Source organism: Ranitomeya variabilis, chromosome 4 (assembly GCF_051348905.1).
Source record: "Ranitomeya variabilis isolate aRanVar5 chromosome 4, aRanVar5.hap1, whole genome shotgun sequence".
Taxonomy (NCBI): Eukaryota; Metazoa; Chordata; class Amphibia; order Anura; family Dendrobatidae; genus Ranitomeya; species Ranitomeya variabilis.
In genome coordinates, this window is record NC_135235.1 from 232,384,942 (window position 1) to 232,399,025 (window position 14,084).

At 41.0% G+C, this 14,084-nt stretch overlaps 1 protein-coding gene across 2 annotated transcripts in view; it reads right to left on the bottom strand.

Annotated features, from left to right (window-relative positions):
- Positions 1–14,084, bottom strand: part of LOC143768745 (IgGFc-binding protein-like) — a 184,696-nt gene that overhangs the window by 126,570 nt on the left and 44,042 nt on the right. The window contains exons 3-7 of one of the 2 annotated variants that reach the window (XM_077257395.1): positions 12,788–12,841; positions 7,027–7,071; positions 5,300–6,520; positions 5,184–5,213; positions 3,502–3,552 (exon numbers count right to left, since the gene is read on the bottom strand). In XM_077257395.1, the coding sequence (XP_077113510.1) occupies positions 3,527–3,552; positions 5,184–5,213; positions 5,300–6,520; positions 7,027–7,071; positions 12,788–12,841 (1,376 nt within the window). In that variant the 3' untranslated portion in view covers positions 3,502–3,526. The remainder of the gene's footprint in view (positions 1–3,501; positions 3,553–5,183; positions 5,214–5,299; positions 6,521–7,026; positions 7,072–12,787; positions 12,842–14,084) is intronic. The other variant, XM_077257394.1, reaches the window with a different exon arrangement.

Below are 14,084 nucleotides of genomic sequence, written 5' to 3' on the forward strand. Positions count from 1 at the left end.
TCCCATAAATACATTCCTTTATCTAAATAAAAAAAACAATAAAAGTACACATATTTAGTATTGCCGTGTCCGTAACGACCCGACCTATTAAACTGTCCCACTAGTTAACCCCTTCAGTGAACACCGTAAAAAAAATTTAAAAAAGAGGCAAAAAACAACCCTTTATTATCATACCGCCGAACAAAAAGTGGAATAGCACGCGATCAAAAAGACAGATATAAATAAGGCTACGTTCACATTAGCGTTGTGCGACGCAGCGTCGGGCGCCGCTGCGTCGCCGCATGCGTCATGCACCCCTATATTTAACATGGGGGCGCATGGACATGCGTTGCATTTGCGTTTTGTGACGCATGCGTCGCTGCGGCGCACGCGTCAGGGCGCACAGGACGCAGCAAGTTGCATTTTTTGTGTGTCCAAAATCAAGCAAAAAAAGGACGCATGCTGCGTTGTGCATGCGTTCACATTTGCGTTGTGCGTTGCGTCGCCGACGCTGCGGCGCACAACGCAAATGTGAACGTAGCCTAAGCATAGTACTGCTGAAAACGTCATCTTGTCCCACAAAAAACGAGCCACCATACAGCGTCATCAGTGAAAAAATAAAAAAGTTATGGTCCTCAGAATAAAGCGATGCAAAAATAATTCTTTTTTCTATAAAATAGTTTTTATCGTATAAAAGCACCAAAACTTAAAAAAATGATATAAATGAGGTATCACTGTGATCGTACTGACCAGAAGAATAAAGCTGCTTTATCCATTTTACCAAATGCGGAACGGTATAAATGCCCCCCCCCCCCCAAAGAAATTCATGAATAGCTGTTTTTTGGTCATACTGCCTCACAAAAATCAGAATAAAAAGCGATCAAAAAATGTTACCAATAAAAACGTCATCTCGTCCCGCAAAAAGCAAGACCTCACATGACTCTGTGTCAGGGTTAGGGGTGTGGTTAGGGTTATGGTTGGGATTAGGGTTAGGGGTGTGTTGGAGTTAGGGGTGTGGTTAGGGTTGGGGGGGTGTTTTGGATTAGGGGTGTGTTTGGGTTAGGGTTTCAGTTAGAATTGGGGGTTTCCACTGTTTAGGCACATCAGGGCTCTCCAAACGCGACAAGGCGTCCGATCTCAATTCCAGCCAATTCTGCGTTGAAAAAGTAAAACAGTGCTCCTTCCCTTCCGAGCTCTCCCATGCTCCCAAACAGGGGTTTACCCCAACATATGGGGTATCAGCGTACTCAGGACAAATTGGACAACAACTTCTGGGGTCCAATTTCCCTTGTTACCCTTGGGAAAATAAAAATTTGTGGGGCTAAAAAAACATTTTTGTGGGACAAAATTGATTTTTTATTTTCACAGCTCTGCGTTATAAACTGTAGTGAAGTACTTGGGGTTCAAAACTCTCACAACACATCTAGATAAGTTCCTTGGGGGTCTAGGTTCCAATATGGGGTCACTTGTGGGGGGTTTCTACTATTTAGGAACATCAGGAGCTCTGAAAATGCAACATGACGCCTGCAGACCAATCCATCTAAGTCTGCATTCCAAATGGCGCTCCTTCCCTTCCGAGCTCTGCCATGCGCCCAATCGGTGGTTCCCCCCCACATATGGGGTATCAGCGTACTCAGGACAAATTGGACAACAACTTTTGGGACCAATTTCTCCTGTTACCCTTGGGAAAATACAAAAATAGGTGTTAAAGATAATTTTTGTGGAAAAAAAAGGATTTTTTATTTTCGCGGCTCTGCGTTATTAACTGTAGTGAAACACTTGGGGCTTCAAAATTCTCACAACACATTTAGATAAGTTTCTTGGAGGGTCTAGTTTCCAATATGTGGTCACTTGGGGGGGGTTTCTACTGTTTAGGTACATTAGGGGCTCTGCAAATGCAATGTGACACCTGGAATGGTCTATTCCATCTAAGTCTACATTCCAAATGGCACTCCTTCCCTTCCGTGCTCTGCCATGCGCCCAACCGGTGGTTACCCCCCCACATTTGGGGTATCAGCGTACTCAGGACAAATTGCACAACAACATTTGGGGTCCAATTTCTCCTGTTACCCTTGGAAAAATACAAAATTGTGGGCTAAAAAATAATTTTTGTGGAAAAAAAAAAAAGAATTTTTATTTTCACGGCTCTGCGTTATAAACTGTAGTGAAACACTTGGGGGTTCAAAGTTCTCACAACACATCTAGATAAGATCCTTAGGGGGTCTACTTTCCAAAATGGTGTCACTTGTGGGGGGGTTTCAATGTTTAGGCACATCAGGGGCTTTCCAACCGCAACATGGCGTCCCATCTCAATTCCAGCCAATTTTGCATTGAAAAGTCAAATGGCGCTCCTTCCCTTCCGAGCTCTGCCATGCACCCAAACAATGGTTTACCCCCACATATGGGGTATCCGGGTACTCAGGACAAATTGCACAACACCTTTTGGGGTACAATTTCTTCTGGTACCCTTGGAAAAATAAAAAATTGGGGGCGAAAAGTTCATTTTTGTGAAAAAATATTGTTTATTTTTACGGCTCTACATTATAAACTTCTGTGAAGCACTTTGTGGGTCAAAGTGCTCACCACACATCTAGACAAGTTCCTTAGGGGGTCTACTTTCCAAAATGGTGTCACTTGTGGGGGGTTTCAATGTTTAGGCATATTAGTGGCTCTGCAAACGCAACATGGCATCCCATCTCAATTCCAGCCAATTTTGAATTGAAAAGACAAATGGCGCTCCTTCCCTTCCGAGCTCTGCATTGCGCCCAAACAGTGGTTTACCCCTACATATGGGGTATTCAGGTACTCAGGACAAGTTGTACAACAACTTTTGGGGTCCATTTTCTCCTGTTATCCTTGGTTAAAAATTGGAGCTAAAGTAAAAAATGTTGTGAAAAAAAATTAATTGTTCATTTTTTTTAAACATTCCAAAAATTCCTGTGAAACACCTGAAGGGTTAATAAACCTTCTTGAATGTGGTTTTGAGCACTTTGAGGGGTGCAGTTTTTAGAATGGTGTCACATTGGGCATTTTCTGTCATATAGACCCCTCAAAATGACTTAAAATGTGACGTGATCCCTAAAAAAAAAATGGTGTTGTAAAAATGTGAAATTGCTGGTCAACTTTTAACCCTTATAACTCCCTAACAAAAAAAAAATGTTGTTTCCAAAATTGTGCTGATGTAAAGTAGACATGTGGGAGATGTTACTTATTAAGTATTTTGTGTGACATATCTCTGTGCTTTAAGGGCATAATAATTCAAAGTTGGAAAATTGCTAAATTTCTGTTTTTTTCACAAATAAATGCAGGCAATATCAAAGAAATTTTACGACTCTCATGAAGTACACTATGTCTCGAGAAAACAATGTCAGAATCACCAGGATCCGTTGAAGCATTCCAGATTTATAACCTCATAAAGGGACAGTGGTCAGAATTGTAAAATTTGGCCCGGTCATTAACGTGCAAACCACCCTTGAGGCTTAAGGGGTTAAACATTACAATATTATACTTTTGTAGACTTACTCATTTACACATCTTCTGCGATTCTTTACCCGATCACCGGTAGACCAATTCCTTAAAAATTAAATAAAAATTGTTCAATCCCTAATAAAAATAAGGATTATTACCAAATTTATAAACTTTCTGCTGACAAGAATAATTTCATTAACTTAGTACTATCAATATTACAAGTGGTTTCGATATTTCAATTTTTCTCTTTCCTGCTTTTATTGTATTGGTAGTTAATTTAATATTTGAATAGCTTGGACTTTATGAATGTGGAAATACCAATATTTTTTAATTTGTTTATTTATTTTTAAATGAGGAAAATTGGGTGATTTAAACTTTTGCATTTCTAAAAATGTTTTACATTTTTTTTTTAACCTTTTTTATATTTTTTTTGGTTCTGTAAAAGGACATAATTGGTGACATTTTCATTGCTTGTCCTGTATACTGATATGCCATGGTATTGTAGTATATGGTTCAAATGAAAGGTTTCACCGGAGTAGCATGATGGTAGACTGTCAACATGTCGTGAGCCGCCATGACAGCTCATCGGCACCCTACATTTTTGGCCTCTAGACTCCAAAATGAGACATCCCTGGTATAGATGAGCAAATATATTAGAGTGGAATTGAATTCCAGAAAAATCTACATTTGTTAAAATGTGATTTTTTTCTATAATTTGCTTCTGTGCGGATTTATTGATGTGCCAGGTCAGCAGGCCACCATTTTGCTGAACTGTAGAGGGCCATCAAAAGAGTAAAAATTAATCCTTATACTTACCTTACCAATCACCTCTCCAGACCCGCTGCTCCTCATTGTCTACTGTCTGGTCTTTGTTACATAATCTTATTACCCCAACTAGGACTGAAATCCCGGGCTAGACTGATGGAGCACAGGAGCCGAAGGGCCGGAGAGGTGAGCAGTCAGGTAAGCATACATTTATATATATATATATATATATATATATATATATATATATATATATACTTTTTTAACTTTTTACGTATTTTATTTATTATTTTCTGCAATCTGGAGAGACTCCATATCATAATCATGGGCAAGCAATTCACGGAAAATAACTTTGAACAAATCGAATTTCCCGGGAAAATTCACAAAATCTGGTGAAGTCAAATTTTGCCTGATCCGCTCATCACTAATCCTTAATATTGTGTCATGTAAATATTACTCTCGGCTATTGACGTTGGCATTTTAAGCTGCAAGTTGAAAAAGGCATAAAAAGTTTGAGAAAAACAAATTAAACTCTTAAAATCTCATGTATGAAAAATGGAAAAGACATTTGCCCATGAATAGGGAAAAATGGCTCGGTGATGAAACCCTAGGGACCTTTTACTCGGGGTAGACGATCCTCTGTACAGAGTTTCATTCCTAACCATTGTCCAATATTCATATGTCCGGCGATACAACGACAAACAAAAGCTGATTGGTTTCTTATTGATTGTACCCTTCATGATGACTTTAAAATCATCACATCTCTAAGTGTAAAGAAGGGTCGAACTGCCGGTAACAGAGTCAGATGTGTGGGGGAGGGGGACAAAGAGGAAGATAATTGTTACATGATAGAAACCAGAGACAACTTGCTGTATCGGAGCTCGTTATGGACCATTTAGTTGGTGATAATTTACAAGTATTTTTCTTTTCACTTGTTACAAATATTTCTCGATGTGTAGATGTGGAATTACCAATTGAGTAGAGTAGTGGACACACCGGAGCTGGAAAGAAGAAGTCAAAAATAGTCAAACAAGTCCAAAAGCCAGACACAATAGATGAGCTATACTGAAGAATATGACATACATACCTTGTATTCCCGCTGCCACTGTGCCATACGCCATGCCCACTGAGTACCCAATAGCTACGAGACCGAAAGGTGCTATGGGATTTTGCATTGTGTTGGAACTGAAGCCTCCACCATAATTAATTTCTGATGAGACGTACTCAGTGTTAGGGATTGCCTTCCATTCTGCATTTTGTAGAGGTTTCCCATTAAATAAGAATCCAGATACACTCGAGGCCTTCGCTGTAATAATGGCCAAATTATTGTCAAATCCCTTCTGTCCAATGAGGCTGTAATTATGGAAGAACGATTCAGTATCTGGGATTTTGGTCAGGAAAGATCCAAAGGGTTTGCCCTCAAAATTGCCACTAAAGCCATAAAGAAAAACCTGAATATTCTCTGTGCTGTGGATGGATAAGGGTTTGGAAGCAGAAACCTTAAACTTCATCGGTTTTCCTGCTTCTAGGTTGGTCGTCAGCTTTTCTTCACCTGACTGGTACTCCAGATAAGTGGGTTTAGACCCCAAGACATAAACTTGGCTGTCACTAGATAAGAAGGACGGGACTGAGACACAGTAGGACTTTCCCCAATTTTTTTCTGGTAGGAGCTGTTCATAAACAAGACTGCAACCTCCAACACCAGGAACACATGAATGGCCAGATATGATGGCCACTGGATGTTGAGAGGCGACCTCAGTTCCGGAGAGGTTGTCTTTACTCTGCAACTGCACAAACTGGAACGGCTTGAGATCCACGGTCATGGTGTCACCTTTATTATAATTCTTCCCGTTGTAATATACAGTTCCGCTGAGGACTATGGTAAGTGTAGTTAAAATGTGCTGAGCAACAACAGCAAATTGTGCATAGTGTTTTGAAGGTCCATCAGTCGGGGTGAATATGGTGTATTTAGTTCCCCACTGGTCAACCGGGTAATGCAAAGCAATGTCTCCACTGGTTCCTACAAAGTTACGGGACATCACGGTGATGTCATCATTGGAGTTAATGATCATGCTACCAGAAGATATCCCTGATCCTATAATCTGCTGGAGATTTGGGTACTCAAATGTCGCTGGATCTCCTTTCTTTAGTATGGCCTCCTTCTTGTTATCAGAATTATTTATAGACGTAGAAACCGAGGTGGAAAGTGAAGATGGCCTAGGAATTATGATTATTGATAAGTTGACTGGTGGGCCTAAGGAGTCCTGCGAAAACACCAAAACAAATCTTCCACCTTGGTTCCCGCTGCCTATAAATAAAACTTGCAGTTAGATATTCAGTGTCATTTATTACAGTGTAATATTTTGTATCTAAATTGGTCGATGAAGCACAGAAAGTCTGACACCATAGACTTCAGTAATCCAAAGGGCACAGTGACGGGTGGATACAGACAAAAGAGGGCCCCTGTGCAGAAGCAGCATATGGGCCCCTCTGGGTCTGTGGCAGTTGCTGCTTTGGAGATGAAAGTGGCACTTCACCTCCTGAACCCCTGTGCAGATGCCCAGGTTGCACCAATAGGTTGTCAGCCCCTTAAAATGCTACACCTTAGAGGGAATATCCGCCTTTGACTTCTCAACTCCTCCCCAACATGTTTCATATAGCCGACATCTGACTGCAAGTGCCTGATTTGGACTTAATGACTGGACAAATTTATAAAAATTATTATGATTATTTGCCTTTTCTTTCTTCAGTAGGCAAATTATTTCAATTTTTTCGTTAACGTGACTTTTATATTACAAACTTTTGTTGACTTACATTGCTGTCCTGCTGTTCCTTTGAATCCCACCAGTAGTCCAGTTCCTGAAAAAGAATAAATTACTTCATCTTCCCCAATGTTTTAAGTTTTACTGAGAAATTAAAAATAGACAAATTTTACACACAATTATAGAATAAAAGTTTTATTTTAAGGAGCTTCAATGTCCTGGACTCTGAAACAGATACTGTGCCTTGAAGTATTCATACCCTGCAAACTTTTGCAAGTTTTTTCACGTTACACCCACAAACTTACATGGATTTTATTCGGATTGTATGTGATACAACACAAAGTAGCAAATATTTGTGACGTGTAAAGGAAATGATACAGGGTGTACTAATTATTGTAAAATATTAATCTGAACATTATGAGGTGCATTCAGCCCTCCTGAGTCAATACTTTGTATGACCATCTTTCTGTGCAGTTACTGCTGCAGTCTTTTGGGGTCTGTCTCTTCCAGCTTTGGCTGCAGTCTTTTGGGGTCTATCTCTCCAGCTTTGCACATCTAGGTGACATTTAGCCCCTTCTTCTTTGCCCCCTCGCTCTCACTTAGTGAGACTGGATGGAGACTTCTGTGATCAGTAATTTTCGAGTCTTGTCACAGATTCTCTGGGATATGAGTGTGGACGGTGACTGAGCTATTCACACACAAGAATATGCTCTGATCTTAAACATCTTGACCTACATGCATTCTCTGAATCCCTCCTCCCTCTCACAGATATAAGTTCCTTACACAATGTGGATGACGCTGCCGCTCTATATAACACCACAATAGCTGTAGCTTTGGAATCTGCTGCCCCACTTATACATACCAAAGCTCGCAAAATCAACAGACAGCCCTGGCACACCAGCCTGACCAAAGAACTGAGGCGAGCTTCCAGGGCTGCTGAGCGCAGATGGAAAAGATCCCACTCCAATGAACACTTCATCGCATTCAAACAGTCCCTCACTACTTTCAAGACCACACTCGCCACAGCTAAACAAACCTACTTCTCATCTCTCATATCCTCCCTGTCTCACAACCCTAAACAGTTATTCAACACATTCAATTCTCTCCTCCATCCCCCAGCACCTCCTCCCACCCCACTTATCTCAGCTGAAGACTTTGCCTCATTTTTCAAGCAGAAGATTGATAACATCAGAGACAGTTTTGGTCAACAACCCCCAGAGCCCTTCCTCCCGACTTCCCAGCCCTCCACCTCCAAAACCAACTTCTCCACCATTACAGAAGATCAACTCTCCACTCTACTCTCAAGATCACATCATACCACCTGTGCACTTGACCCACTCCCATCCCACTTCATCCCAAACCTCACCACAGTCTTCATCCCAACCCTAACCCATCTCTTCAACCTATCACTAACAACTGGTGTTTTCCACTCAAGCTTTAAACATGCCTCCATCACACCTATCCTCAAAAATCTTCTCTTGACCCATCCTCTGTATCTAGCTATCACCCTATATCACTTCTCCCATATGCCTCCAAACTACTGGAACAACACATCTACCTTGATCTGTCCTCCCATCTCTCTTCTTGCTCCCTCTTTGACCGCTTACAATCTGGCTTCCGGTCACACCATTCCACTGAAACTGCCCTAACTAAGGTCACCAATGGCCTCTTAACCGCCAAGAGCAAGCGACACTACTCTATCCTCCTCCTCCTTGACCTGTTGGCTGCCTTTGACACAGTGGACCATTCCCTATTATTACAGACCCTCTCATCCCTTGGTATCACAGACTTGGCCCTATCCTGACTTTGCCCATACCTAACAGACCGGACATTCAGCGTCTTCCACTCACACACCACCTCCTCACCTCGCCCCCTATCTGTCGGAGTCCCACAAGGTTCAGTCCTAGGGCCCCTGCTCTTCTCCATTTCCACCTTTGGCTTGGGACAGCTCATAGAATCTCATGGCTTTCAGTATCACCTCTATGCTGATGACACACAGATCTACATCTCTGGACCAGATATCACCTCCCTACTAACCAGAATCCCTCAATGTCTATCCGCTATTTCATCCTTCTTCTCTGCTAGATTTCTGAAACTTAACATGGACAAAACAGAATTCATCACCTTTCCCCCATCTCACCCAACCCCCCCAATGAACCTATCCATTACAGTAAATGATTGCCCACTCTCCCCAGTCCCACAAGCTCGCTGCCTCTGGGTAATCCTTGATGCTGATCTCTCCTTCAAACCACATATCCAACCCCTTTCCACTTTCTGCGGACTTCAACTCAAAAATATTTCACGAATCCGTACATTCCTCAACCAAGAATCTGCAAAAACCCTAGACCATGCCCTCATCATCTCTCGCCTTGACTACTGCAACCTCCTGCTCTGTGGCCTCCCTTCTAACACTCTCGCACCCCTCCAATCTATTCTAAACTCTGCTGCCAGACTAATCCACTTGTCCCCCCACTATTCCCCGGCCTCTCCCCTCTGTCAATCCCTTCACTGGCTCCCCATTGCCCAGAGACTCCAGTACAAAACCCTAACCATGACGTATAAAGCCATCCACAACCTGTCTCCTTCTAACATCTGTGACCTTGTCTCCCAGTACTTTCCTACACGCAACCTCCGATCCTCACAAGATCTCCTTCTCTACTCCCCTCTTATCTCCTCTTCCCACAATCGTATACAAGATCACCCCTACTCTGGAACCCTCTACCACAACACATCAGACTCTCGCCTACCATCGAAACCTTCAAAAAGAGCCTGAAGACCCACTTCTTCCGACAAGCCTACAACCTGCAGTAACCACTGATCGACCAAACCGCTGCATGACCAGCTCTATCCTCGCCTACTGTATTCTCACCCATCCCTTGTAGATTGTGAGCCTTCGCGGGCAGGGTCCTCTCTCCTCCTGTACCAGTTATGACTTGTATTGTTTAAGATTATTGTACTTGTTTTTATTATGTATACCCCTCCTTACATGTAAAGCGCCATGGAATAAATGGCGCTATAACAATAAATAATAATAATCTAAACCCTCCATTGTAGCTCTTGCAGGATGTTTAAGGTCTTGTCCTGCTGGAAGGTGAACCTACACCCCAGTCTCAAGTATTTTGCAGTCTTTAACAGGATTGCCCTGTATTTAGCTCTATCCATCCTCCTATCAAATCTGACCAGCTTTCCTGCCCCTGCTGAAGAAAAGCCTCCCCACAGCAGGATGCTGCCACCACCATGTTTGACTCGAGATGATGTTTTCAGGGAGATGCAGAGTGTTAGTTTTCCATCACAAATAGCGGTTTGCATTGTGCACAAAAAGTTCCCAGTTGGCCTCATGTGAGCAGAGCCCCTTCTTCCACATGCTTGCTGTGTCTCCTAAATAGCATTTTGAAAACTGCAAACAGGATTTCTTATCTCTTGCTTTCAAAAATGGCTTTATTATTACCACTTTTCCATAAAGGCTAGATTTGTGGAGTCTATGACTAATAGTCGTCCTGTGGACAGATTATACCCCCTGAGCTGTGGCTATCTGCAGCTCTTCCAGTGATAACGGGCCTCTCATCTGCTTCTCTGATTAATGCTCTACTTTCTAGGGATATCAGTTTCGGTGGACGGCCATGTCTTGGTAGGTTTACAGTTGTGTCATACTCCTGTCATGTAATTGCAAAGGATAATGGGCACCTACTCTGTCCCTTGAACTAGCGGAACCCTAGGCTATCACTGTCCCTTGATTTACCCCAGATGGTGGAGATGCCAGGGTCTTGTACCTTGCCATGCTTCCATATAAACTCCTCTATGTTTCTTCCCCCACCAAGGGAGGTATGGGACAGGAGTGTATATGGTAACACAAACTAGATAGACAGGGATAAAAGACAACTCCACTTATACAACTACAGTCACAAAACAACCGAGTGGGAATCATTGGTGGAATGGGAGGGACAAACCAAATGGGTAGAGGATAGGGAGATAAACATATAAACCAAGTAAAAGCAGAAATCTCCTGAAAAACACTACATCCGCCTACTGTAAACACTTCCCTTCTTCTTCAACCTCAAACCAGGTAGTGGTAAACTATCACTGCCAGCTCCTAAGTGCAAATGGTGAGCATATACACCAGAGGGGATTGACCAACACAGCACAGCTGAGACAATGTGGATGAAGAGTTACAGGAGATAAACAGAACTGATTAACACTTACAATTAACAGAGCAAGGAAAACCTGCTCTGCTAATAGGAAGGTGAAGCAGATCTAATCAGTGCTGGGGTTCGTGTAAAAAGACACCGCAATGTTCTGGCTCCTCTTTGTCGTGGTAGCTCTGTGTTATCTCCTTCTGTTTTTCGATACTGAATTGAACAGGGCTCCGTGAGAAGTTCAAAGCTTGGGCTATTTTTTATAACCTAACTCTGCATTACTCCTCAAGTGAACTCAATTTACTAATTATGCGACTTCTGGAGGCAATTGGTTTCTCAGGATTTTATTTAGGGGTGTCAGACTACAGGGGGATGAATACTAATGCACATCACAATGTTCAGATTGATATTTTCAAAATAATTAGAAAACTATGTAGAATTTTCTTTTCACTTCACAAATACCTGCTACTTTGTGTTGGTATCACATACAATCACCGAAAAATGATTTTAAGTTTGTGGGTGTAACATGAGAAAATGTGAAAAAGTTCATGGGGTATGAATACTTTTTCAAGGCACTTAAGATGGATAGATGCATGGATAATAGATACACATGAAAAAATATATGTACTAAATAAATAAAAAGATAATTGAAATATTAATGCAATCCTCCTTTCTCTATAATTCTGACACATGATACAATACATTAAATATTAGGTACCTGTATTTATGGTCGCCCCCCATTAACCCCTTGCTGGGATGGTCAATTTTAATGTTTGTGATTTTGATTTTTCCTCTCGTTTTACAATCGACATAGCAAACTTTTTATGGGAATGACTGCAAATGCTTCTTATTTTTTCCTTTTTGCATTTTGCTCTACACCTACATCTAAGCTCCCATGCTGAGTATTTGATGCGTTTTTCTGCTGCATATTTTCATGCGCAAAAAATACAAAGTGTAGGAGTTTTCTGTAAATCTCATGCCGGCTGTGCTTTTTTTCATGCTGTGTAAACTGACCTGTTGTGCATGGTAAATGTAAGTTTTATTTACATTTTTTCCTTATAGACTTGCATGAGATGAGAAAAATTCACAGATAGAAACACATCTAAACTATATATGTAGGTATGGCTGGATGATAGCTATTATTAGGAAAGGAAGAGCATCATAGTCATGACTAGACGTGGAAGGAAGATGACTTTAGATGGATGATTACTTTATAAATGGCTGCATGGTTGCAATTCATATAGCTTCATCTTAGCTATCAACATGGCTGGATTTTAGGTATTGACATGACTTGATGATGGCTATAGACATGAATGGAGGATAACACGAACATCGCAGAATGATATGTTTAATTTAAAGGATCTGTGTTTTTATATAGTAGAATTGTACAAGTTTTCAAATAGTTTCTTGTAATACCCCTCCGCATCACATGGTGCGCTGTTTATTAGATTATGACCTTGATCAGTACAGTGCACAGATGAGTGGTGCAAATGAATAATATTTATCTAACACGCCATCTAGTGGTAGACACAATCATTGCATGAAATTAGAAAATAAATTTTGTTAGTAGAAAGTAACATCTATAATATCTTGGATAACTAGAGAGTTTGCTCAGTTTCATGTTAGTAATGCAGCTGTGTAATTTATAGAGAATTTATTAAATGCCTTTTTAGGTCTTACCACAAAGTAATACAGACCACAGGCAAAACTTCATAAGTGATAGAGACTCCATATCTGAAGGGAAAAAAAGAAACAATATCATACAAATATTTCCTTCCTTTGGTTTGCTCTTGGTTTTACCATAAGATTGATAATATTGATATGTTTTTCTAATAATTTTTACCATAAGATGTCTGTTTAACATACTATGTGTCTGTGTGTCCACCTATCACCACTCCATAGCCATTATATGCACCACAGCCTTTGAAGGATTTACTACTGAGCCCCACAGTAATAGGGAAGCAGCAATAAGTCACAATTCATGACTGATGTTGTCTTCTTGGTTATCAGCGTCATTGTCCTGAACCCCAGGATTGTTATCAGGCATTATTACTGTGTGCTGGGTGATAAATGGAATAACAACTGTAAGGAGGCATCACTACTGGAGGAGGGCAGTAAGGAGGTGTCACTACTGTAGGGAGCAGTAAGGAGGCATCACTACTGTAGGGGGCAGTAATGAGGCATCACTACTGTAGGAGGGCAGTAAGGAGGTGTCACTACTGTAGGGGGCAGTAATGAGGCATCACTACTGTAGGGGGGCACTAAGGAGACATCACTATTTTAGGAGGGCAGTATTCAATAATCATCAGCTCATGCCGTCTACATCTGCATAGCCACTGATCTCAGTGATTGTCTGCAGCGTTGTCACCATGAACAACAAAAACCTGGGAAGCAGTGGAAAATCAGTGTTGGACCCAGATTGGGTGAGTAATACTTGTTTTGTTTTTTTTTGTATGACCACTGCAGCCTATAGAACAACGTTTTCTGAAAATAACCCCTTTCATTAAGAATGCATTCACACCCTGAGTTTCTAGACCAAACCTACTTACATGCAATGTTATATTATATCAGTGTATTTTTCCTTAATCCATAGTATTTTTTAATTTAGCAACTTTTTATGGACTTTAAATATAATTCTAATGTTATAATATTTAAAAAGATTTTCCATATTTTTTTTTTCATTATTTTCCATTTACAATTTTAGCTACATTTGGAAAATGTAAAAGTACAAGTATTTTTTATCTACAGTATATCTGTGTAGTGAGTGTGATGGGTAATGGAAAAGCTTACCTGCCTCTAGTGCTCCGGTCTGTGACTACCCTGGATGGGGCGGTATTTATACCAGGTCCCGGACTCTCAAATTACATGAATTTACATATATTACAAAAGCTACCTTGTCCAGTGACCCTCCCCTCACAATTGTGCAAGATGCACATTTATTCAGTTCATTGTGACCCTGGAGGGAAACCAAAATGTC